Here is a 23,514-nt window from a genome sequence, read left to right on the forward strand (position 1 = left end):
TAGTAAATTCACCTAAAAGTAGGTCGATCTCAAATGGAAATAGGGCTGTGGAATATAAATAGTCACACAAACCTTTAGAACAGACTGCAGTCCAGCGGACCTGAAGAAAGGACTGGATTTAAAATATGAGTTCCTTTTGTTTAAAGGAAACAGATACCAATAGTTGCAGAATGTATTTAAGCTGGAGTGATATAATGCGATATATTATCTAACCCAAGTCTCATTCCCTGATACAAAGATCCTGGAACAGCTGCACTGAGGCTGCTGTCAGAGGACTTCAGGACATCAGTTAAAAGCTCAGCAATGACAGGGTAACAAAGTCAGAACTAAGGATATACTCACAGGCAACAATATTTATGTATCGGTTCTTGTGCTTATTGTCTGGGTGGTTGGAGCTGTCTGCTGTGATACCTAGATCAACAGTACAGCTCTGCACTTCCTGTAAAGAAATTGTATGCGCCACATTTTAACACTCATCCTTTCAAACAAAGTGCCTTAAAATGTAATGAAGAAGATGAAACAAACAAAATAGTCTATCCAAAGAATTTTTTTTTTTTTACATGTTACAACTATTTCTTGGCTAAAAGAAAATGCAGTGAAATAATGCCTTACCTGGTAAAACTCTTTCAGTGTCTAATGAGGAAATGAATGCCAAAAAAGTAAAGAAATCAAATTCCACAGCACACGACAAATGAGAAAAAAAAGTGTTCATATTAGGTTTACAATGGAAAACTATGATCATGCAATAAACACATTTGTCACAAAATCGAATGTTTCAAACAGTTACATGCAAATCAAAACTTTAACAATTTGGAGACTTAACCTTATGTAAAAGGAAAAAACACTTTTAAAAGGGCACAGTGGTACAATACCATGATGAATTTTAAAAATTTAGATGAGAAAAACATATATTCAATGACACATTTTGTCATATTAATCAGATTTGCTGATATCCAAATGTAATTTTATTTGACCACTATAGTGCAATTTGAAACTCTGAATTAGTGACACATCCTTATAGTGTAATTTTAAAGAGCAAACAGTTTCCTATTAGGTGGCCTGTAACAGATTTAGGGCTGTCAAAACATTAAAAAATCTCCTAAAATTTTTAATCATCTACACTATGTCATGTTGAAACAAAATTTAGATAGTGTGATTTTTTCCATATTTAATTAGATACCTCTAATTAGTAGAACTGTTTTTAATTTAAACTTCAATGGGTACAGATAAATTATTTCTGCCAATTATCTTCTAAAATGAATTAAAATCCTTTCCAGAGATTTTTTTAATCTAAATATATTAGATTGGAATTTATAATTATTTAGTATTAAGGTAGTATAACAGAAAAGCCTTATAATTTTTCAGAAAGTATATAAACCAAATATGAATATGATTCATCAGCAAGCAGCCCAGCTTCTCTCCAAGTAAGGCCTCGTTTGCAGAAAGTAATTCTGACCCTAAATTTTAAAAACAATTTAATATATGAGCCACTGAAAAGGTGTAGCATTATTATTAAGCTAGTTATTATATTAATGAAAAGTTTCCTCAAATCAGACTGTAAATTAAAGGCATGGAAATAAGAATACACTTTTTGAGTAAAAATGTGAAGTCATTTTATTAACTTAAGTGTTATAAACTGCTTAATAATATTCAAAATGGCTTTATAGCTGTGAAAACTATGAATCTGCATTTGTGCACATGCTATCTGCAACTTTTATTATAAATTGTTTGTTTTTACTTATAATTTTTAACTTTTGGAAGATCAGACCTATCCTTGACAGATTCTCCCACTTTCAATTGCGATTTTGTTTGATGTGAGCCTGACAGTTGTCATGAGTTATGTTGTACCACCCAGTAACTGCTATGACGGTAAGAAAAAGTGACGTAATACATATATAATTCTTTATACCATACCACTTTATTTAGTCATTACCTCACTCAGCTCTCTTATTCGATGTAACTATGACTTCAATTTCTTTTAGGATTAAATGAATTGGCTTCTATTACTTTTAATTTAGTGAAAATATATCACTTTTCATTTCTACTTCTTTTGATTGCTTAAAGCTTTCCAATCTATGACATTTTCCTTCCTTAAATATGTCCTGGTCAAAGTGACTCCTGAGAAGCAGTTGCTGGGTGCAATGGAGACAGTGGAACACGCTCTGGTCAGGATCAGAACTCAAAGTGCTTTGGAGGGAGGGCCACCCAGAGCACCTGGGGGTTGAGGGAGAGACAGACAAGCCATGGACTGCTTCCCAAAGGGGAGGAGCCACAGGGAGGCTAAGATCCCTTGCTTGCTGGAAAGGAAGGCCGTGAATCTTAACATCGCAGACCTAGGTTTGAATCCCAGCCCTGCTATTACTTGTGAATTAACTTCTGTGGAAGTTGATTTTGTCAGTAACATGAAAAGAAATAAAAACAAGTAACTTCCAAAGTTGGGTGAAGGTTGAATGAAAGCACCTAGTTCTGTAACAGGCGTATTAAAGAGCGCTTAATCATGGTAACTTTTATTTTTTTGTAGTCGTTACTGTTGACTTTGGCATTATGACACTCTATTTTGAAAAATCTGTTTGACTGATAGTTTCATGAGTCATAATGAATTTGTACTACATTTCTCTGTCCCTCTACATAGAGTATTTTATGGAATGTTACTAGAAAAACTGGTGAAGTTCAAGTTTTTTAGAAATGCATATTTCTTGAGAGGAAGATGGGATTTTACCTTGTATAATATTTATTATACTTTGTAAAGTAATTGCTTGTGCATTTACACTGGTATAATACTTAAAATTAGGAGTTTGTATGTACTTTGGTGAAAATCATGAAATTTACTAGTTTGATTTATATAATTTAGAAAATTAAAAGGAATCAGTGTTATTAATTCATATTTTTAAAAAGAATATTGGAGTTCTGCATTTCATGGGAGGGAATTAACAATGTTTTTATTTTTCCACTAGTAGTACTTGGCTTTTAAAATGAAAAACCAATTTTCTAAATGATATGATAACCATAACACCTCTTCTAAACACAAAAGTGATTATGGAACTAATATTCTTGCTGGGAATGAAAATAGTTTCAATGTCTTTAGGTCAAGAAATAGCCTACTACCGAATCTTTTAAATTTACTATTTCCATATTATTTAACACAGATATATTAAAATCATACCTCAAATTCTTCAGTAAACCCATTACTTGCATGTAAGTCTGCAACATGCTTCGGAAAGTGCTTTATTGGAATTGCTCCAACATCATCTAAGTAAATTTTAAAAAATTAGTTCAGAAAGGATAATTTAACAGAACTGAACAAGACTCTCATCTATGCAGATTTATAAAATATCTTCTAAAACAACTTCAAAGTACCACTATTTCTATAATCTGAATTTCCCCATTTAATGGAACAGCAGCAATTACCAATTTTCTCTGTATTTACTATCATAACCTGCATTTTATGATACTAATTTGATCAGGAATCTCTTTTCCTTTCCTACTTTAACGAGAAAAGAATTAATTTTCGCTGTTAAATTATAAGTACCACCAAAGCTTCACTTATCAATGGACTTATCAGTCTCTTTATGGATACCTTTCTTTTACATGAGTGGGAGTTGCATGTACATTGTGGAGAAAAATGCAGAAATAATTTCTTTTCAATTTTACCATGGATGAAACAACATAGAGAACAATTTCAGTTTTATAAAATTGTACAGTTTGTCTTACAGTTAATAGTCACAAGTTTACATTTGAAAACATTTCTCCCTATAAATAATAGAAAACATTTATATGCAGACTATTCATTAAGGATAATGTCAAAAACCTTTGGGACTTTTAACTGTAAAATTTCAAGAATTCTGACTTGAAAATATGCTATGTAAACAAAGTCATTGGATCTGTTAATTAATTATGAAGGGGCCAAATTATTTTAACTGGTTCTGTTGTTTTTTTCCTCAAAATACTTTTTTTTTCCTGGAAAGATTAAGCATATTACTGGTTCACATATGCAATTTCACAAGTAATTTCTCTGACAAGGAAACATCAAACACATTTCACCAGAAACAGTTATTTACATCAACAGATGTTCAGCATCTAGACCATTTAATATTTTAAAGCTTCAGTTACCAAGAATTTGTTGATTTCAAAAGAAAAAAGAATCCATCTGTTCTTTCTCTCAGATGAGTGTACCTGAATATTAAAATTAAATTAGCCAGTTAAGCCTAAGAAACACTAGACAAAGGTGCAATTCCAACTTCACACCTACAGAAGGATTTTGCCTGGAAGTAGCTTTTATAATTAGACAAGAAAACAGAAATCATTTGTTACATCTAAATCTTTAGTTCTTCTAGTAAAGTTCCTTCCAACCCATTGATATTATCTGGCACCACTAATCTCTTTTCACAAGCAAACTGAGTACATTTGATTTGCAGTTAAGTGTTTTGGTAATTTCTTCGATGACTGGTGTGTAAATTAGTGGGACTAACATATCTTTTTATTTTCTCATTTTACACGAAAATATGCATATTGAGGAGTCAAGGGTGCATCTTTTGAAAGCTGAGCAGAGCTGCCCTTAATCACTTGAGAGGTAGAACATGGAGTTTTGGATTTCCTGGACTAGGTTCTGATTTTAGATAATTTTATTTCCTGTTAATAGCAAACCATGTTGGTGTTTGGATCATATGGTAAATTTGAATGCCCATGCACATGGGGAATGTAAACGAGGTGTGTTGAAAAGTGAAGGAAATTAAATGGAAGAGATAACTGAGAGCTGTCAATCTAGAAATTCTAAATGGGGGGGTCAGTGAGAAATTGCGTTGTACTGTAATAAATGTACAGAATTTTAATATAAACTAGGAAGAGAGAACAGAGTGGTGGTTAAAGACATACAGTTGATAAAAGATGAGAAAAGAATGAAACACTTCTAATCCCTGTGGCTGCTGAGGATTACCCAGGAAATGCTTCTGGGTTAGTTTGTTTCTTCCGGTTTCTTAAACCATGTGACTTCAGAAGATTACATCATGCAGAATTTAGGCCTCTAGCAGTGACATGTGGAGGAGTATCAGACAATTTAAAAGGAGGCTTCAATAAAATGACTGTGTAAATGAATTTCCCCATTTGTGTTCCGGGTCTGTGGCTCTGTGTCATGTCTAACCCTCTCTTCTCCAGCACTTCTTTCAGAGTTCACAAATTTCTAGGTAAAACCTTTTTTTTATTTCCACTTTTCATTCTGAAATGTCACAGAATGTTAAAAGTAAGTGTCTGTGATCTTAATTATGGTCTGACTTCAGGGTCAGTGGGTGTCTTAACCAAAAGGACCCTCGCTGATTCTTGTACATTGTTAACCAGGTATGTTCTGATAAACCTAGTCAGTGTTTTCCCAGGTATTCAACTGCTTGGCATGTTGACTGTAAGCATTTCAGGCAATCATACATTCTTTGTGTTCATGTTTTCCTTCTGTCCCCACCATTCCGTGGGTTTTTTTCTAACATAGTTAAGGGAAACCTTTTCTCACTTAAACTCAGATGATCATGGAAGAACTAAACTTTACCCTTATTTTCATTATTTTGTCCTCCCCCACTCTTACTGCATTGATTTAGTGTGACTTTTGCTGTTTAGGTTTCCATGAAAATAATGGGAATGACTGGAAGTCAGCATTATTCTTATCTAGTATTTTATTGCTATAAGGTTTATATTCTTTAACATATTCTATCTGAACAATTATAAATTATTTTGCCATATCATCTGTATAGTTAAGAATGTTCATCATTAAAGAGAACAAGGTATAAACCTGGGTGCCTGATAGATGATGTAATCAATATTTTGAGCAACACAAATATTTGCTAACCCACGTTATAGCAATCAAATTACCGCACTAAGGACAAACCTTCCAACACTATGCTTTTCATTCACTATCTACCAGCTACTCGTGGTCACACTTCAAGCTATTACCTGAAATCGGAAAGATAGGTGTTGGAGGTGTGGATATTACTCGGGGAGATGTACTGTCCTCTAAATAAAAGTGTGCCGTCTGGAAGCATTTCCTGGAAAGGAAAGAAAGCAATTTATATGACTAGCTGCCATGGGTAAAAATACAACTTTTGAGCTGCTGTACAATTATGACAGAAATCTCCAGAATTAAAAAATAAATGGTAATCTCCATCGATTTTACAAAACACAAGATATTAAAGAATTTTATGGCCTCCAAGTTTATCTCAGTTTTACTCTTACCAGATGCAGACAAGCGATAGCTATTAGACATGCTGACAGCAGAGGTGGCATCTGAAGCCGTAGCGGGTACCAAGTGGTACTGAGCTGAGCTGGGCCCCTCAGTGCTCTAGCTACTCTTCCCCTGTTGCTTTACGCCAGTGCATCCTGCCACCTTGGACAGGGCCACAGTGGAAAAGAAAGCCCATCCAAAGCTATTTGCACTCAATATTTACGTGACCATGCTCTTCTGAGCATATTTAGCTGCTAGCAAAAGACAGCGAGCTATGGCTATGTAGAAACAAAATTCCACAGTGGTAATGATTTGATGGAATAGAAGGAGCTTTAGGCTGTAAGTGTGTTACCGCAGTTATGACAGAACAAAGTGAGGAAATAATGAGCCTATAATAAAAAACAAGGGGGATTTTCTTTCCAACAGATGCTAGCCCTGTTGATGAGGGTTTTGAGGATGAATATATTTGGAATTAGTGACAACTATGACCTACTGTGTCACCTGAATCTATTTTCATTCAGATAACAAGAGTAACATCTGGTGAGAGCACACTACCATCTATCGAGAAGAGCAGAGAACTGACTGCTGCCACACACTCATGCAAACCATCCTTACTTTTAAAAAATTAGATAATTAAAACTGCTAATGACACTCTTTGATGTGGCTCATTTAATTTGAACTATTACTCATGAGAGGTTCCATTTAAATAGAAATATCTGCTTGAGTGGGACTGCCAATCTCTTTTTCCATTTAAAGATTCAAACTGCGAGGTAGGTATCCTAATGAGCTCTAATGTAACAGTGACTCTTTTCCATGACACACCTTGACGGCTATTTTGTCAGTAATCAGTTCCCTGCACATAATTCTTCAGAGGTGTCCCACCAGAATTAGAATGATAATTAGTTGTTTCAGCAAGGGCTATAAGCCCCTCTGTGGCCTGGTCCCCACCTTTACAACTCATTCCCTCAGCCACTAGGCTCCAGGCCACACTGTCCTCTCTTTCTCCCTGGAAAAGGCTCCGTCAGTACCATCTCGAGGCCTCGGCTCTAGACATTGTACTGACCACCTGCCTCCTTCCCATCATTTTTGTCCTTCTTGAATGCCACTCCCCGGAGCATACTCCCTGACCACTATTCTTCGCCCTTTTGTGTGCTTTGTGGCGCTTATAGCTGTCTGAAATGTCTTATTTATGTATTTGCTAATTTATCTTACATGTTTTCAGTTGGTCCTGTCACCAGAACGTAAGCCCCACAAAAGGCAGAATGTTTTGTCAATCAATGCAGTGCTGGTCCTCAGTGCTAAGAACAGTATCTAACATGTTGTGTGCCCCAAATGTTTGTTCAATGAATTCATGGCTGTTAGTATAGGTTGTTTACAAATTTTATGCTACAAGCAAAAGAAAGAATCCAAAAGCAATATGTGCATAGGAAAAACTAGCCCTCTGCTGTAATGGCAACAAGCATTTGGTAAACAAACCTATGGGAACATAGCTAATCAAGAGAACACAAGAATATCTTCAAGAGAGAACAGGGTGTAGGAGGGAGACTAGTGGGTGCAGAATCAAGTGTCAAAGGGACCCGGAGCTATGTTCATATCCTAAAAAGTGGAAAGAGTATGGCAGACTAAAGAGGAATGGAAGGGATGAGGGCCCCAGGTCTCATGATAAAGAAACTATTTAACTGAAGGTCCACATTTGAGCAGTACTGAATCACGCTAGAGCAGAAACTACACGGAAAGTTCAGCTTCTCTGTGTACAGGGAGATGTAGCATATTCTGACACATTGATATGGAAACACTGGATATTGCTTTGAAGATCACAGAATTAAAATCTTTGATCCCTCTAAAATATGGTTACACAAGCCAGTGGATGGATTTGTTTATGTTTTGATGAATCCTAAAGTTGTAAAACGCCACAAGGGACCAACTGCAATATCGTAGTTGACAGATTTTTAGATTATGGTGCCCAAGATCAACCTTTCAATACTTAAACCCTATCTATCTGTGGCCTTCACCCTTTTTGACTTTCTGCTTGAAGTTTACACTCTGATAACACAAACACGTGGTAGATCACTGAACATACCTTGTCCTGTCCTAACACAGTATTTCTCCTCCCTGAGGAGGTTAACCTGACCAAAATGCCTCGCTAATATGTCAGGCAAACACTATTCTCCTTAAAAACAGCTCAGTGGTATCTTCTCTGTGCAACAGTCTCTTATTTCCTAGGCAGACTGCAGCACTCCAGTTTCTCGTTTTCACTGCACCCACCATAAACTTGCATTCATACTCACTGTTATATTGTTTTAAAAAATATGTTTAAGTAATCCAAGGATGCCCTTCACTTCCTAGACACTATTCTACATTATTTTATTTCAAACACTTTTATTACTTGGTGGTTAGGGTAATTATTTTACAATCTATGTGTTTTATGCCTGTACCTTCATTACATTTTTAAAAGATGGGGCCATGTCTTTTGATTTATGTACACCCAACTCTTAATACAAGCCAGGACTATACTAGGTGTTAAATGTTGAATAATTAGATGGACTTCCAGTAGCAAATGAATCCTACCAACCATGTTATTCAGCTGTATCTTAGGTTCACTTGCCTACTTGAACCTCAAATGGGATAACTTGGCATCTCACACCATTTATGAGGAAATCTAATATATGGTTAGAGAAAGGTGGGTGGATGGATGGATAGATAGAGGGTGTGTCTGAGAGAACAGGAAGAAGGCAGCACCTCAGAATAGAAACAGGTAAATTAAACACATTGGTATTGAGGTTTAACAAGTTTAACATTCAGTAGAGTAGCTGCATAAATACCAACTCAAGTCTTTTTAGCTATGTAATCAAATATTTGTTGGTTTTAGATAATAAGTGGTCCAATTATGCTACTTGCATTAGCAAGTAACAAAAGAAACTTAACATCATACCAAACAGTTTGTAAGTGCAAAAAATTTAAATTAAAATAGCATAGGATACATTCTAGATGATGGTCATGTGTATATTGTTCCAGTATATTTTATACTGCAGTCCTACTTAGGTGATGCCATTCTAGTTAAAAGGGGCATGGTACCAGGAGGCCTTCGTTCCAGGTTCGTAGCTACCTTAAGTGACCCACAAATTTTAATTTAAAATGAAGCAAGGCCTCAGATTGCTTTTTTTCCCTCCAGACAAAACAGCTGTGTCTATAGAGAGTTCTTTGCTATGCTGCTTTTGATACATGTTGTTTTGTTGAATACACCTTTGATATTTTTTAGGTCTTAACTCTTACATAAACTCTAAAAAATTTGCCCCTTGTCTTCTTTAAAAAGAACTTTTAAAAATCTTCCTTATTGAAGTCATTTTGTATCTTGGAAACTTACTATTTGGCTCTTGTAAATGACACCTTAAAACATCTGGAAAATAATTTCAAGGTATATTATCTAATGTTTGACAAGATTAAATATCTATAGTCCATCTGTTCTGTATAAGCAGTGAGTTTTTTCACGTCTATGCGCTAAGTGTTGATAACTATGTATCCTGCTAATTATCACTCAGCCATCATGAAAAAAGTGATGACTGTTTTCAACTTGTAGACACAGGTCCTATCAATCAATGTTAATCTGATTATTTGATTTACACCTTTTCATCACAGAAGGTATTTAGGATTGAAAGCTAGAAATGTGTAATTATTATTCTATTTTTTAGGTTCTTATACAGATAGGAAACAATATTCATTATGCTGCCTTATATCACAGAAGTCTTAAAGAAGGTCTGACTCAATTTAAAGATGATCGAGTGAACCTTTCCCCAAATGGTAAGAAGAGGAAAACGAATTTCTAGTTGGGTGAGTGACATGGTCAAGACAATGTGGCAAATGTAAGCCAGAACTAGGAAACGGTACCAGCATTTATCACTTTTAACTAGTTCTGTCTTCCTGCTACACCATGTTCTCTCTCAATGTTTGGGAGACCTCTTTGAGTCAGTAAATTAGACAAAAGGGAGGATTAATTATACCTCTTCAAGATTATTTTTTCTCCTAAAAAATTAGGAAAAATGTCTAAAGATATGAACTTGGAAAACCTCATAAGGACATTTTACTATTACGACCCTCCTTTGTATGCTATTTTTTGTTAAAACCTTTTCAAAGGCTACAGCTTCCATAAAGGTCTAATGCCATATTGGCTAGTGAAATCATGTTGTTTACAAATGCATCTACACTGGAATTTGAATATTTCACAAAAGTCTTGAAGAATATGCCAACATTGTCATCTTGTGATTTAGCAAAAAACCCCTAGTGTATTATGATCTAAAAAAGTTGCATTTTGAAGGGAATTAACTTCAAATGGGTGTGAGTAGGAGAGATATGTTACATTTTAAAATGGATAAATAAGAAAGTGAAGATTTTATTAGAACATTTGATAGATAAAAAATATATACATAAAGCCATCAGAGTTCATATTTTAAACGAAAGCACATTGCATTCAAGGTACTTAAGTATTATTTGTTAGGAAAAGAGAAATATCTTATTGGTGAAGGTCAAATTAATATTTTCAACTGGTAATTTTAATTTTTTTCCCACATAATACAGATGGGATGACCCATTATGTACAGAAGATAAAAAATACTCCAGATTTTAATTTTCCATGAAATATCAAGTCATATTATAGAAGACACTGATTTTCAACTTTGCAAAAAACAAACCTGAAATATTAAATAACAGATTAAAGGACTCACTCTAATTATTTCAATCTTATAACTATAAACCATCTGAAATTTTTATTGGAACTTTATTCTAACAGTGTTTACTGTGAAATAGAATTTGGTCTTATTTTCCATCTTATTAAAAAATTTTTTTAACCCAAATTCCCATTAACTTTAAAAACTGGTTTGGCAGGAAAATCAGATTATGTATAAACCAGTAATCTGAACAAACATGATATCAATGTTGATAAGAAGTTTGGCCAAGAAGCCCAGTGGGGAATAGAGATAAAAGCAATATGAATTCTTGTTGAACAAACATTTATGGGTTATGTCCTGTGTTCATGGTGCCTGGCTGGGCATGGAAATCTTCTGTAAAATGAATCATTGGCAATTATAGGAATCAATGAAGAAAGCAGCCTGGTTTGCATCATGTTATAGACAAAATAGACGCCTAACTCACGTGGGACAGAAAAAGCATGATCTGTTCTCTATACTCTGTAGTTTGTTCTGTAAGAAAGCCAGATATGAAATGTAGCTGGTCATGAAAACATTCTACCTTAACCAGCTAATGTCCAACTACATGTAACTACATGCTCCCGGCCCCACTGTCTCAGGTAGACCCAGCTTATTCCTGCTTCCTGGTAAACCCTCCGTGTTCCTGCCTGAAACGCCCTTCTCCTTTTTATCTGCTTTTGTGTCCTATCTAGCTCAAACCTTACATTGCATATTTACCTTGTCCATTCTGGCATATCAAGATCCCTGTTGTTTGAGCACCCTGAGCATTAAAGATTTCAGCTGCCATGTATACACTTTTGTGCAATATCTTACAAAATTTTCATGGGGAACTCTCAATAAGCATAAATTTCTTGACTGCAATAACTCCTATTCATTTATTTGTCTGTACATTCATTAGTTCATTCATTTTCAATATTTTCCCATAGTAGTTAACATAGTAGTAGGCAAATGAGAAACAGTTAATAAACACAGTAAATATTTTTGAATAAACTGAGAGAATATATTTTGGGATAACACATAAAGATTAGTGATATGAAATTATAAAGATGTTAAACAAAAAGGAATTACAGACCTTCTGAACGAATTTCTCCTTTAAAATAAATGCTTAGGTACTAAACTATGATCCCTGGTATCATCATAAAGTCCTTGTTTCCCAACAGACATGGTTATGACAGTTCTATTAGTTTGCATTATGTTCCTAGTAAACTTACAGTATGTTCTGCTTGGCATAGGATGGGTAGCTTATGTTGGGTGCAATTTTCCTTGTCCTTTAAAAGTTTTAATAGTTTATTGATGAGAGTAAAACTGTATTTCATCCTCAAGGCAAATTACAATGAATTTTAAAACCCCATGCACCTTAATGTAGTCATTACCTTTATTTTCTAATTAGGAGATATTTTAATTGCTTGACTTTGTGTTGGGATCATTTTTGTTATTAGAATGCAGTAGATAGGCATCTTGTACAAAACCTATTGTTATAAAAAAACTCTTTTACTACATCAAAAATCATCTCCCTAAATGATAACTTTTGAAATTATAAGAGCAAGAGCATTTAAGCTGAGAAACTTAGATGTATGTTAAATGTTTAGGTAGTGTTTGAACATTATTTAGATTAACATGAGAACTACAACTGTCAAAATATTGTATCAAGTACCAACTGAACCCAAAGCTTCTCCATTTCACCTTTAGTTGTTTGACTGAAGTATGAGGAACAATCAAGTGTTTTATTATTAAGTCTTTGGATTCACAAATTCACCTTATTCATAGTTACTGGATAAATTAATGGCAGTTCTCAAGTAAAAGGAATTTTGAATATGCTTGGAAGAACTTTCAGGTAAAAGACAAGCAAAATGTGAGCTTTATGAAATCTATGTCCAAACACACACTCAACTTACCTCCAGTAGATGAGAATACCCACAAGAACCACTAGACAGATAAAAGTCAGGGCGGACACGATCACAAGGGGTATAACTGCCTTCTTCTCGGATTCCAACCCCTCAGCTAGACCAATACGAGACTCATGGCTACTATTACTGGCCTCTGTAGTCGGAGAAAATTGAGAGAGTTGATATTTAAGCCTAAGGAAAAGCCACAACATTATTCAATCGAATAATTGCAACCTTCATCACTGTTGCTTACCTTTAAAAGTTCGACTCTGGGATGCAAAGAATGTCTATGGTCATAAGCCAATATAAGTAAAGTGAAGTTTAAAAAGTAAGGCATGCTATCAGAGCTGAAGAACTATAGTAATATCCCAACAGAAACGGGTACCCAGATAGGGGTGCTGTGGCAAGAAGTGAGCATAACACTGCCTTGAAAAGCTTGTTAAAAGGGAAATGAAGTATTAATGTAAGAAAATGATCCAGTTTTTATAATAAAATCATCAGGAAAAACAATGCCACTTACTGAATTACCATATATAATCTTGATATTCCAAATTAATTTTAACAGAATTATTTTTAATCCTGCAGTTACATAAATAATTGGGAGCAATTAATAATTTCATGAAGAGAGAATCTTAGGGTAACCCTTCTTATATTAGGATTAACCTTCAATCCAGAAAACTGTTTAAAGTTAAAAAGCAGGGTTGCTTTTAAAATGTTATTTGAATGCCCTTCTTATTGACAGTTTTTATTTATCAAGAATAAAAATATTGCACATGAACTGAAGGAATATATAGATCTAAGAAATTCTTTTCAAATATGGATGTCACAAAAAAAGTCTAAATTCTCTCCTTGGGTTAATTTTAAAGATGGAAAATGATTTTTTTTTTTTGGTCAATGATCAGGTGCCCTATTGTTCTATCACTTCCAAAATTACAGCCACTTGAACTATCCTTCTAAGTTGTAAAAAGAGTTTTAGAACTGCAGGGTATCACTGATGGGTCACAACCCTTTCTTCTACTCTGAGGTATGTGTAGTGGGAAACCAGGATGACTGAACACTGGACCTGCTCTACCGTGATGATATTCTGACACTGCTACAAGGGAAGAACCCTTACCTTCTACCTGTTGAAGTTCTGGAAGAACTGAATTTAAGTTTCCCCAAAGTCTCTACGGCTCCCTACACACTTGGCACATTTGCTGTTTATACCAAGTATCTTACTATCAATGATATGAGACTAAGGGAGTCAATTTAGTTCAAAAATAAATTTGAATTTGAATAAATTCATAAATACAGCATTTTAATATATATTTTAAATGTATCTAACCATAGCAAACTTAAGAATTGAAATGACAGCTTCCTTCTGTAAGGAGAGATGATGTAGAAAGGGTCAAGAATTTCATCGACTCATACAGGAAATGTATCAGTGGAGTATAAATGACATTCAAATTTCCCAAGGGGTGTTTGTTTTTATAATTACAGATACTTTTGGTAGAAAAAGGTGAAATTCAAAGGCATGGCTAAAAATTATAAGACTAAAAATCACAAAATCATATAAATGGAAATACTGTAAATCAATTCATCCCTGAAGTGTAGTTAATAGTTAATGTTCTTGTGGGAGACGCTCAAGTCATTACATATTGTGTGATGCTCATCTGGAAGTCTAAATAATCTCTGATGGTGACTGCACTGAGAATTTCTTTATGAAATTTAGGAAAGCATGTTATTTTATACATAATAGGCTTTACATTTTTTTCTATTGTAACTATGGTTACCTAAATGGAAATTTTGTAATAAATGAAATAACCTGCCTAGCAAAGTCCCTAGTACCTAGAAATTACAAATGGTGGTTAATATTATATCTATTATTATCTGTATCAGTAATTCTTGCAGGGTGGTCCCCAGTAACGCATCAGCTTCACTTACATCCTGTGAAAAATGAAAAGTTTGGTCCCCACCCCAACCAGTCCAAATCTATTGAATCAGAAACCACAGGTAAGGCCCAACAATCCATGTTTTAACAAGTCTTCTGGATAACTTGGATCCACATTAAAGTTTGAGATCCAAGGATGTACATTGATTTATATACAAAATGAGCTTATATAATTATAGTCAAAGGTCTTCAATGACCACAAATACTCATAACAATATGTGTATAGGTATATGTAGCTACATATAGATGTATGTATCTCATTTATATAGATGTATGTGCACATATATGTGTGATATATATATAACAAAATACAAACAAACTATCATACATATCACATACACTATAGACATGCACTATATGTTGACATATAGTTTTGTGCGTAGACTTCTCTCATTTAAGTTCTCTGGGAGGTCTGAGTTTAAAATAAACTTTTTAATTAGGGAATTAGAGTGATAATTCATGGTAACTACATATTATGAAACCTAGGTATTTTATACAAGATGAGATATGCCATGAAAGTACAATCAACTGGTTGCTTTGTACACTGTGAGGAAGAGCTAGTTGTACTGACTTTTATACTCATTAGTCGAGACACGAATACCTATTTTGATGTGCCTCAGTAGTGTAGGTGAGTTACCTAAATGATAGCACAAGAATCTACTAATAGATGATTAGATAATAAAGCACTAAGATTAATTTTTTACAGTATGTTCTGAGAATAAAACGGTATAATTTTGGAATTAGAAATTAAGCATTATATGTATCTTATTGTCCTCAATCATAAAAGTTAGACAGACACCAATAACACATATTTCCAGTCTCAGTTTTGTATTAATGCCCCGTGTGATCAAGTAATCTCATACCTCTGGGACTCAGTTAATGCATTCAAAAGCTGCAGATACTAATGTTTTTCTTATCTCTTTTATTTTGAGAGACATGTAAATCATTCTACATTCTAGAGTATATAATAAAATTATAATTTTCAGAATTCATCTGAAAAGATTGATATAGAGGCATATTCAATTATTGGATAAAATACTACATGTTTTTTTAGATACAGTTTTAAAAACAGGCAAGAATTTGTCCCTAATCTTGTTTGATCTTATTTATTTCATTAATTATGTTACTTGATGATTTGGATGTTATATTCATATTTTTTTTGCCTCATCAGTGAGAGAACATACTCTTAATAATTAAATAAATCTAGTAAGTGCATTGAAGACAAACTGCTAAGTTTCAGTGAATAAATCTAGGTTTGGCATTTTGCAATATATACATTCTTTCCATAACAGCATAACACAGCAAGAATGCCTCATGATGTCACTCCCTTGTAAGAAGATAGATGGATCCTTGATGTTTTCCTTTAAAATGAATCTAATAAATATTTTTTAAAAGTGCCATGGTTGAAGCCAGTAACAATTCATATACATGACAACACTAATGAATACAGTGACCCATGGATTACTTATTCCTTCTCACATATCAGAGTGTTAGTGTGTAAACTGGAATGCAGTGTTAAGTAGGTATCAAGTCAGAAGGCTGAAAAACTTTTCTATAAAAATGTACAAACTTTTAATTGCTGCTGCACTGAAAGGAAACAGGTAACTCAAGGGGTGAAAATAACAAAAAGGAAAAATATCATGTGATTGGTGTCTATGTTCTGGATTATACATATCCACTTTTATGCAGTAAGAGTGCAAGATACTACTTTAGCCTATCTTTTGACTTACTGTAAAGACTGAAATATTTTCATTGTTAATTTATAAATGCCTTAAAATTTAATAGATTATAAAATTCTGATCAATTCAACAAAATTATCTACTATTTCATATGCTTAGTGTTATTTAATTTCCCCTTTTTTCCCTACTGACACATAAAGCAAACATCTGTATGATATATGCTGCAAGTGATCTGCTTTAAGAAACATCTGGCCAATAAACTAATTTGCATAAGATACATTAACAAATGAAATGCACTTCTACAGAAAATGTTCTACTGTTTTACATCGTGTCATACAATACCTATACATACTGTGCATATTAATGCCCATTATTTAACTTCTTAAAAAGGTGTAAAACCCCAAGTACAAAGTAGAATGTGTTTTGTTAGTTCACACTGCCCTCTTTAGGAAACAAGGTAATCAAAGAAAGACAATTTTAAAAAAAATCATACCACTAACTTCCAAATTCAGCAACAGAACTTTTTAAAAAAGCTCTCCAAGCTGACGTGGACATGCAGTTATCTAACCCCTTCCATGGGGTGGGTCAGATGGAGGTGCATATATCATATTTCTGTTAGATTTAGAATTCATTTTATAATTCAACAGAATTAGATCACAACATTTTTTAGAACATAAGTAAACAGGAAAATTAAGATAATCTATTAGCCACACTCCAATCTATCATTTAAAAAGCAGTATACTAAAAATGTATCATGCACATATAATTGTTCCCACATATAATAGGCATCTTGTAGAACATGAAAAATTGGTGGTAAACAGAAGTTGTTTCATCTATTTTGAAGAAAATTAAATAAAAGACCAAAACATGTCAGATATCCATTTGAAGTAATGAATAAAATCATTCTTTAAAAACTAATCAATTCAGTTGAATATCTTGAATTAAAAAAATGATGTGCCATTTTACCGAATTTCACTTCCCATGATTTTTGTCATTTTTGAGGAAGAAAACCACCACAATCTATCACACCTCAGTCTACCCCTTGGATCCATAACTAACCTGCCTCTGCAATGTTGACTACTTCTGAGTGCCTGCTAGTAACAGTCGGTGTTGAGGACTGTGGGGATCCAGGAGTTATTTCTGAGTCACCTGCTTCTGGGACCTCATCAACATCTCTTTCATTAACATCTGGAAAACTGGAATCTGTGGAAGTCTCGTTATCATTAAGGCTATCTGAGGTTCCTTGCCCTGATCCACTCTCTTCATCACTTGTAAGAACTGCCCATGCTTTAGATGCTGGGGTGAAAGGAAGCAGGACTTCACCAGTCTGCGTGTCATCTTCCCATTTGCCATCCCTGGGCTGTTGGGGGCTTGCATTTCTTGGTGGTGATTTATCAGGGCTTCTCTCCAGATTGGTCTGACTGTCTGATACTACACGGGTGACTTTCTTTTCTTCTCCAGAATTCTCAGATAGTGAAAATGAGACTGGATTATTTGGATCCACAAGACTGCTGTCTTTGGCATCTGAATCATTCATTACCATTTCCTGTGATTCACTATAGGAGGAGCATGCCATACACTTATTTATGGATAAGCCGTCTCTATCTCTGTCATCATCACCACCACCACCTTCACCATCGTCACTACCACCCACTAAATCACCATCAGATAGGGCACTTTGAACCTGCTCAGAAGTCGTTTCAGAAGGAAACAGAAACTTAGTTGTGGCTACAGAACCATCTTTGCTGGGAGAAATAGCTGTAAAGGAAGCATACACATTTCCTAAAGGAACAGAATGATCGGCAGTTACAAGTGTTTCAGGAAAATCAGCAAATACCTCATCGGTAATAGAACCCTTGCTGGTGGTGGAAACTTTGTTGGAATATGTAAGCTTATTTATAAGTGTATTTGGTGGCATATCAACAGATAAAACAGGAGTAGCAAATGCATGCCTTCCTTTTGGGGGAAAGGCATGGTTAGTCTCCAAACTAGCAGTTTGGAACATCTCATCGTTACTGTACAATGAAGGTACCAGTTGCTGGGAACTTTCGCTTTTAAAACCTGGTTCAAAATATTTATCACTTGCATAAGAAATGGTTAAACTGTGAAGTGAAGTAGCATGTATATTAGAGGCAGGCGCAAAACCTGGTACAGATGTAGAGTGCAGCGTATTTTCACTTGAAGCAGAATTTGATGCCGTGGGGCACAATACCGTAGAACTAATTTGATCAACCTTGGGGGTGTCAGCCAATACTGGATCAGTAGGCACAGCTGGAAGAGCAGTTTTAAGCAATGTGTCAACATCAGAAGCCTGAAAGGAAGGTGGCAGCAATACTTCAGTATTAGAAGAAGCTGAGGCCTCATGAAATAAGAGCTGAGTTGAAGAAGATAACGTTTCACTAGAAGCAGGGTCAGAGGTCGCTGGCTCTGAGTTTGCACTAAGCACAAGTTTAAGCAAAGTGTCACCAAATGCTTGAGATACAACATGTGTAGGTTGAACTGACAAGTTATTTTCTGGAACTTGACTAATCTCATGATCAAAAACCTTAGTGGCAGTGTAAGCAAGAGACCCTGGAAATATGCCTTTTGTGCTAGAAATGGAAACAGAAGATTCTTGTAAAGATGCATTCAACTTATTTACATTATCATACAGGTCGGGCATGACTGTGCCTTCAGAATGGTAAACCGTCTTACTGAAAGAAGAAATGCTCAGTTCAGTCTCATTTCCATATATTATGTCACTTTTAGAAAGTGGCTTATTATCGTCACCAAACACAGGTGTTGTGTATGTCAATTCAGCTACAGAAACAGGTGAAGAGATGTTAAGGGCTGTCGGACCATCTGTGTCCGGTAAAAGAAATTCACTACCAGAAGAGGCTCCAGACCACTCCCCGTCACCAGAGAGGCCACGAGTGAGCAGCGGCAGCGGTGCAGCCGGGGTTCCTAATGAAGACTTAGGCATCCGTGTGTGGCTAGCTCTGCTAAGCAAGGAAGCCTGATGAGATACATCAACAGAACCATGCACAAGTATTGCAGAACTGTAAGGAACAGTGAAGAAGTGTTGGGAGCCCTCATTATTAGATAAGGCATACGAGGTTTCAGGCCCTGAATAGTGTGCATGCATCAGGACATCACTGCTGGACGGTTCAACTTGAGAGAACATAAGCGTTTTATAAGGGGCACCAGATTCACTACCACCACATTCCAGTGTCTCTGGAGCAGCACGAGCAGTGGTCTGATGTGACACCACATCAGAATATTGAGCAAGGCTGGGCTCTACTAGCAAATCACCCCCAGCCACTGGCAGAGAAGCATGCAGGGGCACCTTATCGCTCTCAATAGCTGCAGTAGCTTGTGGAAGGATTTGAGAAACTGTATACAGATGGTGGAACAATTCACTACTGAAGGAAGCAGAGGAAAATGGAAGCAAAGGTGCACCATCATAGGAAGACAGGATGGATTCAACTGACACATCGACACTGGGAAATACAGGTGTAGCATGCAAGGCCGAATCACTACTTGAAGCAGCAGGGAGAGTGTTGAGGAGCTGTTTGTCAAGCAACAAAGGGGTGACTAGAGGAAAGACTTCACTACTGTAGGAAGGTTGGAGAGGTGTCTCACCATTGTATACTGGCTGAGTTGTCTGCGAGTGTACCATGCTGACCGTGGGGACCGAATCCTGTCGTCTGGAAGATGGAGTGAAAGCATGAGGTGTTACCTCAGTCGGGAAGTAGGTGAAGGTAGAATAATGGGGCATTTCCATGTCTGTGACTGAGGGACCCTGAGACACCAGTGGGCCTGGAGAAGGGGCATCAGTTGTCTTCTCAGATTCATCAATATGTATCTCAGTGTGATTAGCCTGGGGAAAGCTCTCTCTGCCTGATCCAACATCGGGCTGTGGCGTCCCATCTGTAGTGCTAGGAAACCACACGTTCCTGTCAATGGAAGGATCCTTCAGAGAGTCTTCTGAACCTGATGAGGCTGAATCTTCTGAAGTGTTTCTTGTAGATTCAGGTAGAAGGACATCATGTGTGACTGCCTCTGGGTTTTCTGAAGGAAACATATACCCATGGGATATGCTCTCAGAGATGAATGGCGTTGCAGAAGCTGCCGGACTGGAGCCTGAAGAATCATCACCTCCTGGGTCAAGCTTGAAGTCGGTCAGTAGATTTTCATCCTCGCCAATATCAGTAGATACCTCTTCAGATTCCATCACAGAAACGGTGTTCAAAGATTCTACAGTCCCAGATACATTCATGTGCGGAAACCTGAGAACAGTTTTAGAGCCCTCACTGGAAGAGGCGGGAGAGCCTCCCAGAGTGTGAGGCGTCCGCTGGGACACAGTCTGTGAAATCAAAGCAACGTCTTTTCCTGGGGCTAATTCAGTGACCGGATGGGACGTGGAATCCAGAGATGTACTGGGAATATCACCCTTTCCAGAAAATTCACTTCCTCCTGTTGGGGATCGGTTAGTCTTGGCTTCATTGTACTTGGTCCCTACACTTGTTGTGGTGGGAACCTGGAGTTCCTTTCTCCTTATTTGGTTTGTAGTGCTGTCTCTACCAGGATTCACAGCAATGTCTTCTTCTATGGCTTTTCCCTCTTCTTCCTCCTTTGAAAAGTAAACAAGATTTAATAGAACATAAGGAAGTAAGAGAAAAATGAAATGTTATTCATTTACTAATGTGACACTGCATTCTACTGTTGGTCTTCACTTGTGGGATTTTGGAAACTTCTCGTAAAGCACATCCCACAGAAGCCATGCCTCTATCCTGTTACCTTTATCATCCACCCTTTATGGACAGTAATTAAGCTTAATGACAACCCCCTACTTATGGCTACCCTTATTTTAAGGCTATGGAAGGAAGGAATTAAGTTAACAGACACCATAGCTTTGAAAGGAAAACACATTGTAGATGTTTACTTATTGAGTGTTATTTAACACAGCATTTGTTTTCCTGTTTTTCTGTTTCTCTGTTTAGTTCATCTGCCAACAAGCTAAAGAGCAATTAGCTTCTTGTGGTATGAAATGGCGATGAAACGATTTATTTCAAAGACGAAAGTAGTTGCACATTCAGAATATTTCATTGTATATATTCAGAATAAATCACAATTTTTAAGCTAGCATAAGAGGAAGATTTAGAACTGGAAGAGGTTTTCATTTTATATTTTGTTTTAAATACTTTCCACTTAAGACTCAGGCAAACATTTTAAAGACAACTGGTCAAAATATGCATCTAGTTCTAGTTACTTAACTTTGTGTCTTCCTTAGCAAAAGCACTCAGACAATCCAGTCTTTCATAAATGCTTAGTGGGGACCGAATCCTGTCGTCTGGAAGATGGAGTGAAAGCATGAGGTGTTACCTCAGTCGGGAAGTAGGTGAAGGTAGAATAATGGGGCATTTCCATGTCTGTGACTGAGGGACCCTGAGACACCAGTGGGCCTGGAGAAGGGGCATCAGTTGTCTTCTCAGATTCATCAATATGTATCTCAGTGTGATTAGCCTGGGGAAAGCTCTCTCTGCCTGATCCAACATCGGGCTGTGGCGTGATGGGCCAGGAGCAATCTGGCTAGAGGTCAACTAAGATTGTTTTCTTTTTTTTTTCCAAACTGTGCATTTTTTAAATATGTCTAATCATGTTTAGAAAACTGAATTGCTAAAAATATCAAAATATGGTATTTTTAGTCCAAATGGGACATGGTTTTTATCAGTTTATTAGCATTGTCATCTATTAGCTCTTCTAATGCTATGTTCCTTAAAAAGAAAAAAAGTGACTGAGTACAATTTAGTCAGTGAGAACTTGACCAGTATCAGTAGAAAGAATCTGACTTTTAAACCATGAGCGCTCATCAGTATGTCTCACACACAGGCAAAGCTGCATGGCACGAAACATGAGCTTTCAAGCTTCATGGCTGCCTCGCTACCCAGAGCTTAAGTGTTTTGTTGGATTTAAGTATTTTCTAAAATATTTTATTTTCATATGTGAAGACTCTGGGAAGTGAGTCCATTTTAATGATCTGGATTTTATTGATGCTAAAAGTAGGTATTCTCTTAGATTCTTGAGACAATGTTCTCACAAGTGTTACTTCTTCATGAAATTTGCATTCTGTTTGATACCTTGCTCACAAGGACAATCGAAGAGATTTCACCAAATAATTTTATGAATGAAATATGTTCTAATCTACAAGCCCAAAAACTTTATGCAAAAAAGAATGGTTTCCCTTGATTTCCTCTTGGTGAAAATTTGTTCGTGCCAGATATCTCTTCTTTCCCCAGAAGTTCTCACAAACATTCGTTTTATAATCTGTACCAGAGTTTTGCTGAGGACCAATGTTAAGCTTAGCTATGTGGCCTTTCTCAGCTCTTCCTCATTTTTGCACGTCTGGATATCTGGCTAGATTTCCATCATCACTCCACACTCTAGCCCTCTATCCTCTTTCAAGGATTTTTTTCTGCTCTAGTCAAACCTCCATTTTCCTATCTTCTCCCCTCATTCTCAGTGGATGGTTCCTGTTTACAGAGAAAACTGAGGTCACTAGACAAAAATACACTCTTCTTCACATTGAAACATCAAACCCAGGGACCCATTAAAACATCAAACCCCTGGCCTCACATCCTGTTACAGTTGAGGAGTTGTTGGTCCCCTTCCTTTCTGATTCCGACTGCATCTGTGTTTTAAATCCATTCTTTATCACCCTCTTGGGAACTGAATGCAACTGAGTACCTCCCTCTGTTTCTTCGTTGTCAGTTTTGTTTTCTCAAATGGATTATTCTTACCAGCTTAAATCAACTCAGATCTCTCCTATTCAAAAGGATCATAAAGGAAAATCTTGAATTCAGCTTCTAGTCATCATTCCACTTCGCTCCTGCCTTTTGCAGTTAAAGTTCCCAGAAGACATGTCATCTATATTCTCTATATGATCTAACAATTTCTATAAAATCCCATAATAACATTGCTTCTCTTCCTCTTTGCTTTTATTTCCAAACACACTGAATCATTCTCCTACCACAAACAATATAGATGCCTATAACATTTTTCATAAAGCATAATGTTACTCACCTATTCTTCTGTTAGATTTCCCCATTTTCCCTGACCTTTTGATCTTTTGAGGAAA

General features: G+C 36.1%; 1 protein-coding gene across 6 annotated transcripts in view; it reads right to left on the reverse strand.

The window, feature by feature from the left end:
* PTPRZ1 (protein tyrosine phosphatase receptor type Z1) overlaps positions 1-23,514 on the reverse strand; it is a 159,653-nt gene that overhangs the window by 22,174 nt on the left and 113,965 nt on the right. For 3 of the 6 annotated variants that reach the window (XM_017666192.3, XM_073238527.1, XM_073238528.1), the window contains 6 exons: positions 17,457-21,009; positions 12,798-12,942; positions 5,935-6,026; positions 3,164-3,249; positions 613-633; positions 343-439 (listed from right to left, as the gene is read on the reverse strand). In XM_017666192.3, the coding sequence (XP_017521681.3) occupies positions 343-439; positions 613-633; positions 3,164-3,249; positions 5,935-6,026; positions 12,798-12,942; positions 17,457-21,009 (3,994 nt within the window). The remainder of the gene's footprint in view (positions 1-342; positions 440-612; positions 634-3,163; positions 3,250-5,934; positions 6,027-12,797; positions 12,943-17,456; positions 21,010-23,514) is intronic. The other 3 variants (XM_017666194.3, XM_017666193.3, XM_017666195.3) reach the window with 3 other exon arrangements.

This window comes from Manis javanica, chromosome 6 (assembly GCF_040802235.1).
Source record: "Manis javanica isolate MJ-LG chromosome 6, MJ_LKY, whole genome shotgun sequence".
Classification (NCBI taxonomy): Eukaryota; Metazoa; Chordata; class Mammalia; order Pholidota; family Manidae; genus Manis; species Manis javanica.